This window comes from Mirounga leonina, unplaced genomic scaffold (genome assembly GCF_011800145.1).
Source record: "Mirounga leonina isolate KUSES-001 unplaced genomic scaffold, KU_Mleo_1.0 Mir_114, whole genome shotgun sequence".
NCBI classification, from domain to species: domain Eukaryota; kingdom Metazoa; phylum Chordata; class Mammalia; order Carnivora; family Phocidae; genus Mirounga; species Mirounga leonina.
The window spans coordinates 23,342,325-23,349,641 of record NW_023270265.1 but is presented as its reverse complement, the minus strand read 5'-3'; the positions used below and the strand labels follow the sequence as shown (position 1 = coordinate 23,349,641).

Here is a 7,317-nt window from a genome sequence, read left to right as displayed (position 1 = left end):
GCAGGGGGAGCGGCAGGCAGAGGGAAAAGCAGGCTTCCCGCTGAGCAGGGTGCCCGACGCAGGGCTCGATCCCAGGACCCTGGGATCATGACCTGAGCTGAAAGCAGATGCTTAACCGACTGAGCCACCCAGACGCCCCAACTATTGCTTCTTTCTACATTAATATGTTTCTAGCTATTTAACCAAACCCACTTATTAATTTCAATGCTTTTTTTTTTTTTTTTTTAGGACACAAAGTTTGCTTTAAATATTTTTTTGGGGGAAAGGACACCACACTTCTACTCAATTAAGAGAAACATTTTTACAGTCTTGAGGTCTTTTATTTTCTTTACATTTATCATGCCATGAATTCATAGGGAATGGGTTCCAGCAGTTCGGGCTCCTTTCCATTGGTTCTCACAAAGTGTGCTTCTCTGGGTGGGGCAGGCTGGCACTTCAGTTGAACCCAAGTACCTTTCTCTTTGGCTTCCTTCTTTTTCTGATCATTTCCCTTCACACGCTCCAGGAAGGTATCTTGGCTCTTTTTTTTTTTTTTTTTTAAGATTTTATTTATTTTTGGGGCGCCTGGGTGGCTCAGATGGTTAAGCGTCTGCCTTCAGCTCAGGTCATGATCCCAGGGTCCTGGGATCGAGTCCCGCATCGGGCTCCCTGCTCCACGGGGAGCCTGCTTCTCCCTCTGCCTCTCTCTCTCTCTGCCTCTCATGAATAAATAAATAAAATCTTTAAAAAAAAAAAGATTTTATTTATTTTTTTGACAGAGAGAGCGAGAGAGCACAAGCAGGGGGAGCAGGAGAAGGAGAGGGAGAAGCAGGCTCCCCGCTGAGCAGGGATCCCGATGTGGGGCTTGATCCCAGGACCCTGGGATCATGACCTGAGCCGAAGGCAGACACTTAACTATCTGAGCCACCCAGGCGCCCCTATCTTGGCTCTTTGAGTGTTTAATATGCTCAATGCGTACATTAATCCTCTTGGCAAGAATCTTGCCCTTAACTTGTTTGTTTACAACAATGCCAACAACATGCTGAGTAACATTGTAGACTCTTCCAGTTTTGCCATGGTTTTTTTTTTTTAAGACTTTTTTTTTTTTTTTAAGATTTTATTTATTTATTTGACAGAGAGAGAGAGATTGAGAGAACAGGAACACAAGCAGGGGGAGTGGGAGAGGGAGAAGCAGGCTCCCCGCTGAGCAGGGATCCCGATGTGGGGCTTGATCCCAGGACCCTGGGATCATAATCTGAGCCGAAGGTAGATTCTTAACGACTGAGCCACCCGGCGCTCCTATCTCCGCTCTTTGAGTGTTTAATATGCTCAATGCGTACATTAATTCTCTTGGCAAGAATCTTGCCCTTAACTTGTTTGTTTACAACAATGCCAACCGCATGCTGAGTAACATTGTAGACTCTTCCAGTTTTGCCATGGTAACATTTGTGGGGCATTCCTTTTTGAACAGTGCCCATTCCCTTGATGTCCACAATATCACCTTTCTTATAGATTCGCATGTATGTGGCCAAAGGAACAACTCCATGTTTTCTAAAAGGTCTAGAGAATATATAGCGGGTACCTCTCCTCTTTCCCTTTGTGTTGGTCATTTTGGCAAATTACTGGAAGATGGCGGTTCCAGCCAAAAGACTAATTTCAATGCTTTTAATCAGTTCTTTTTTAGTTTCCTAGTACTAAAACTATATCATCTACAAATAATGATTTTTGTTTCTTCCTTTTGATGTCCATTCCTCTTATTTTATTTCATATCTTACTGCATGGGGAAGAATTTTCAAAACAGTAGATGATGATTAATAATAACAGTTCTTGGGGCACTTGGGTGGCTCAGGCTTAGTTGTGTCATATCCAACTTACAAAATAAGGTATTGAAAAGCATCTTTCACTTTTCCACTTGCTCCCCCCATCCCAGTGTGGTTCAGGCTGCACCACACTTGCTTAGAGCTCCTGGTTTCCCCTAAGTTAGTACCGTCATTATCTCTCTCCAGCCGCACTCTTGATCATCTACGAGGACCTCCCCAGCCATGTTGAGATGTTCTCCGACATCTCTAAGATCCAGGAGATTGCGGATGGGCTGTGCCTAAAGGCGGAGGGGAAGATGGTGGGTAGGACAGAGGGTACCATTGATGACTTGCTCATTAGTGGAAATGCCTCCTTGAAAGTTGGGAGGGCGAAGGTACCAAAAGCACAGTCATCCCTGGTGTTAATATTGTCATGAACCATCACTTGCAGGAAACCAGCTGCACAGAAAAAGCCTACAGAAGGTGCATCAAAGATTATACGAAATCAATCAAAGGCAAACTTGAAGAACAGAGGACAGAAAGAGTAAAACCTTTTATGACGGGGGCCGCAGAACAGATCAAGCGCATCCTTGCTAATTTCAAAAACTACCAGTTCTTTATTGGTGAAAACATGAATCCAGATGGCATGGCTGCTCTGCTGGACTCCCGTGAGGATGGTGACACCCCAAATATGATTTTCTTTAAGGAGGGCTTAGAAATGGAAAAATGAGGGCGCCTGGGTGGCTCAGTTGTTAAGTGTCTGCCTTTGGCTCAGGTCATGATCCCAGGGTCCTGGGATCGAGCCCCGCATCAGGCTCCCTGCTCGGCGGGAAGCCTGCTTCTCCCTCTCTCACTCCCCCTGCTTGTGTTCCCTCTCTCGCTGTCTCTCTGTCAAATAAATAAAAAAATAAATAAATCTTAAAAAAGAAAAAAAGAAATGGAAAAATGGGGGGCACCTGGGTGGCTGAGTCGGTTCAGCGTCCAACTCTTGATTTCAACTCAGGTCTTGATCTCAGGGTCATGAGTTCAAGCCCCACATTGGGCTCCACGCTGGGCATGGAGCCTACTTAAAAAAGAAAAAGAAGTAGGGGCGCCTGGGTGGCTCAGTTGGTTAAGCATCTGCTTTCAGCTCAGGCCATGGTCCTAGGGTCCTGGGATCGAGCCAGGGATACAATCTCTGTATCCTATTTCTGCGGCCTCCGAAATATGTCTCAAGTTCGTGCACTTCCTGACTCCCACAGCCCTAGTTTGGGCAACCGTCACCCCTCGCCCATTGGTGCAGAGCCTCCTAATCAATCTCCTAGCATCCCTCTGTTCACTTAGGAATTCTTCCAGTTGCAAGTAACAGGATACCCTACTTAAAATGGATTTTAAAATGGGGTTGATTTTCCCCCATATTACAAGAAATCTAGAGATAGACACTTGTGGCTTTGCTTCAGTCCATCTCTGTCAGGGTTGTTTGTCATCTCTGTTAATCTTGGCTTTTTTCCTCAGGTTTTTCTCATGAGATAAGGCATCCCATCAGTGTTCAAGGGCAGGGAGAAAGCAGAAAGGCAGCGCCCAAACTTCTCCTAAGTATGGCCAAAGTGTTCCCAGAATTCTTTGGGAGACGTTCCCTTATCTCTTTAGCCAGAATTGGGTTCCTGACTCCCATCACCACACCTAGCTGCAAAGGTGGCTGAGAAAATGGGAAACAGGATGGCTCAGAGCTGGGGACTGCCCGTTTTTATATGGCCCTTGAGTTAACAACAGGTTTTATGTGTTCAAGGGGTTGTTAAAAAACGAAAAACAAAAATGAATACCTAACAAAAGCCGTATGGCCCATGAAGCATAAAGTATTTTTTATCTGATTCCTTACTAGAAAAGTTTGCTGACCCCTGAATTAGATCAAATATAATTTCCTAAAATGTAAACCTCATTTGATCCTTCCTCAATTTAAAAATCCTTCAGGGTATCCGAAGGATGAAGTGGATTTTAGCCTTACTCTTAATAAGCCCTATGAGGTTCTGCCTGATTTTGCTTACCTTTTCAATCTTATTTGTACCTTACACTCTATGGTCTGGCCATCCTAGACTATTTTTTTGTAGGTTCCTGTATTATTTTCCTATTGTTCTTGTAACAGATTACCACAAACTTCACGATTTAAAACAACATAAATGCATTATCTTACAGTCCTGGAGGTCAAAAGTTCAAAATGGGTTTTTCTGGACTAAAATCCAAGTGTTAGCAGGACTGTGTTCCTTCTGGATACTCTCTGGGAGAGCCTCTAGAAAAGTTCCCTTGCCTTGTCCAGCTTCTGGAGGCTACCTGCCTTCCTTAGTCCATGGCCTCATTCTCCATTTGCAAAGTCAGCACAGCAGCATTTCCAAAGCTCTCTCTGACTTTGATCTACCACCTCCCTCTTTCAAGTAAAAGGACTCTGTAATTATACTTGGCCACCAAGACAGTCCAGGATAACTTCTCCATCTCAAGATCCTTAATTTAGTCACATCTGCAAAACCCTTTTTGTCAGGTAAGGTTCCATATTCACAGATTTTGGGGATTAGGATGCGATCTTTGGGGGCCATTATTCCACCTACCATAGTGCTTCACACTGCCCAGCTGGGGTCTTTACGTTTGCTCTTCTCTCTCCCTGAGAAAGCTTTTCCCTTGGCCTGGCTAAACCCAGATTATCCTTCAGCCCCAGTCTAGGTGACACTTCCTCTGGGAAGTCTTCCTGGACCTCATTGACATGTGTTTTCAGCGCTCAGTACTTCTCCATCTTAGCAATGATCACACTATTTTAAATGGCTTGGTTAGGCTTCAGTTTCCCCCCACAACACCACAAAAGGGCAAAATCATGTTAGTTTTCCTTGGTGTTGTATCCTCAGCATGGTGTCTGGTACATAGTAGGTGCTTAACGCATATTTGTAGAATGAACGAATAAACGAACAAATGAATTTCTGAGAGAAAAAGAACTCTGGAATGCCAAGGTTCTAGGCTTTTCTTTCAGGGCTAGCAGGACCACAGATGCCTAAAGGAATGACCTGGTCTTTCTGGAACTCTCCTTGGCCCCTAGTAATAAAGTCAAATGGCAACATGAGAGCCAAAGCTGTAGAATTTCCCAACTAGTATGGTCCAATCAGACCTGAGTCACCAAATGACCTGAGAAGTTTGAGTTATCATCAATTTATAACCCAGCCTCATTTACCCATACGGCCTTCGCCACACTCCTTTCTCCCACCTATAGCACTACTTATCACTGTTGCAGAGCTCCTTACCCTCCCTGAGATCAGTAGATTAACCCCAGAAACCGTAATTATGACGTGCAGGGCCATTCAAATGCCCCTGATATTTCCCTATTTGCTCTTTCTTGAAGGAGTCAGGAAGGCAGCCATTGAAACCAGCCCCTTGGCTCTGGACACAGATTGCCATGCCTTCTGATCTTAGTATTTCAGAGTCTTTATCAAATGCCTGCTTGTGTAGATATAACCACAGTAATAGAGCCAGCCTTGGATGGACAAATATGACAGACTGATTAGGAGTCTGATAAACTCTGAAAGATTTCATGTAGATCAATGACTCTCAACCGTAGCCGCTCATACTGATACTTCAAGCGATGCCAAAATCTAGGTCCCACACAGAACATCTAACTCAGAATCTCTGGAGGAGGGCCTTGGCACTTGTTGTTGTTATTGTTTTTAAGCCCCCCTGGGTAGAGTGACCAACTGTTCCCATCTCCCCAAGGCTATAGGATTTCCCTGGAAATGAGACTTCCAGTGCTAAAAACAGGACAGCCCCGGGCAATTCAAGTTGGTCACACTGTCAGGAGACGCTAATCTGCATCTTGGGCTGAGAACCACTGAGACTGTTTCTGTGGGTCAAGAAGGTGTATTATGGGGCGCCTGGGTGGCTCAGATGGTTAAGCGTCTGCCTTCAGCTCAGGTCATGATCTCAGGGTCCTGGGATCGAGTCCCGCATCGGGCTTCCTGCTCCTTGGGAGCCTGCTTCTCCCTCTGCCTCTCTCTCTCTGTCTCTGTCTCTCATGAATAAATAAATATAATCTTAAAAAAAAAAAATAAGGTGTATTATGGTTGCACTATTGTTTTCCCCAACCCATATTATGATGGTAAGAGCAATGAGCAAAGATCTTGATTTGAGTCCTGGCTTTGTCACTTATCAAGCGACCTCTGACAAGTAACCTAATCTCTCTGAAACTTGATTTCTTCATCTGCAAAATGGTAACGATAAGACCTACCTGACTGAACGAGCCGTGGTTCTGGATTGCAAACAACAGACCCCACTTCTAGTTAATTTAACCAGAAAAGGAATTTATTAGAAGGAATTGGATAGTTCAGAGACTCACTGGGAAGGCTAGCACATACATAGGGAAGGTCTGGTTAGGATACCACCAGGTGCTGCTGTCCGTGGCTCAATGCTACCAGAACTTCATGAATAATTTCTAATTGGCCCTGAGACTTTGCAGTCCTTCTCTCAAGAGTCACTGTTCCAGGCTGAGCATTTAATTGGCTGTGCTAGGATATACTGCATACTCCTAACTGCTTGAGGTTAGGGAGAGGGCTGTTTAAAACACTTTTAAGGAAAGCCTGTGAAAGCCCTTTAAAGGATAAAACCCTATGCTTCGGGGTTCTCCATTCTGGCTGTAAGTAAGATTACATGGGGAGCTTTTAAAAGATCAGAATCTCAAGGGTGGGGAGAGGGAAGTCTTCATTTTGGATATACTCTGTGATCCTTAATCTCACTGAGTCTGAGAACTATTGTCCCAGAGAAACACCTGGTCCTTCTCTATATTGAAAAAGGTTTGGGGAGGGCAGAGAAACTCTTTTCCTTCTACTGTTCCTGAGACAAGATAAGAGTGTGTTGAAAACAAATCCTCACTATGTAATGCAAACAACAGCATAATATCATAAATACAAAGAAAAATTATTTTACAGTGCCCATTTGTCTGGTGGTAGATCAAGTCTAGTCATAGACGAAAATGACTGTCATGACTTCAGAAATACATGTTTGCCTCTGATTCCCTGATGTTTATCCTTCATCTCTGTTTTCCTTTCCTGGTTAATTTGCCCAAGACATATTTTGGGGATGTGATAGAGATTGCTCTACCTTCAGGGAAGCTTGGCTACCTGATAGGAGCCCTGAGTCTACTAAGGAAGAAAGCAATTCTCTCCTGCAGAACCAACTATGCCCTCAGGTGCCTCCCAGAATCTCATGGTTGGAGGTGTTGCCAAGATGGACTCAACCTCTTTCTAAAGACACCACAGGCCCAGGATGAGTTTCTAAGTGGACGATACTGACCCATATACCTGGGGTTCATTGTTAGTATATACTAGGGGATTATAAGTGTATAAGATTTATTCTAGTGGATATGATTACATGATATCAAATCAAACAGGTAAAGAGAGAATGAGAACTGTCAAAAATCCAGAAATAGTGAAATTACAAGCACCAGATCAACAAAATGGTATTTAGTAAGAGCTTATTGTGCAGATATGAACAGTTTGCAAATTGGGAGCTTTCAAATACAAAACTGATATGA

The 7,317-nt window shown here is 43.9% G+C and overlaps 1 protein-coding gene and 1 pseudogene across 1 annotated transcript; one reads left to right on the top strand and one right to left on the bottom strand.

Annotated features, from left to right (window-relative positions):
- Nucleotides 1-298: 298 nt before the first annotated feature.
- Nucleotides 299-1,592, bottom strand: LOC118020780 (60S ribosomal protein L21-like). The gene is made up of 2 exons (XM_035020596.1): nucleotides 1,270-1,592; nucleotides 299-518 (listed from the first exon to the last, which is right to left on the bottom strand). Exons 1-2 carry the CDS (start codon nucleotides 1,587-1,589, stop codon nucleotides 338-340), a joined length of 501 nt encoding a protein of 166 aa, XP_034876487.1. The 5' UTR covers nucleotides 1,590-1,592; the 3' UTR covers nucleotides 299-337.
- A 345-nt stretch (nucleotides 1,593-1,937) lies between these two features.
- LOC118020772 lies at nucleotides 1,938-2,508 on the top strand (annotated as a pseudogene).
- The last annotated feature ends 4,809 nt before the right edge of the window (nucleotides 2,509-7,317 follow it).

What these genes read in the sequence shown, in the direction of transcription:
- LOC118020780 (XM_035020596.1), bottom strand. Translation starts at nt 1,589, where the DNA reads ATGACCAACACAAAGGGAAAGAGGAGAGGTACCCGCTATATATTCTCT. An exon ending in AGCGGAGATAGGAGCGCCGG is followed by an intron (nt 519 to 1,269) that starts GTGGCTCAGTCG and finishes AAAAAAAAAGAG; the next exon opens with CCAAGATACCTTCCTGGAGC.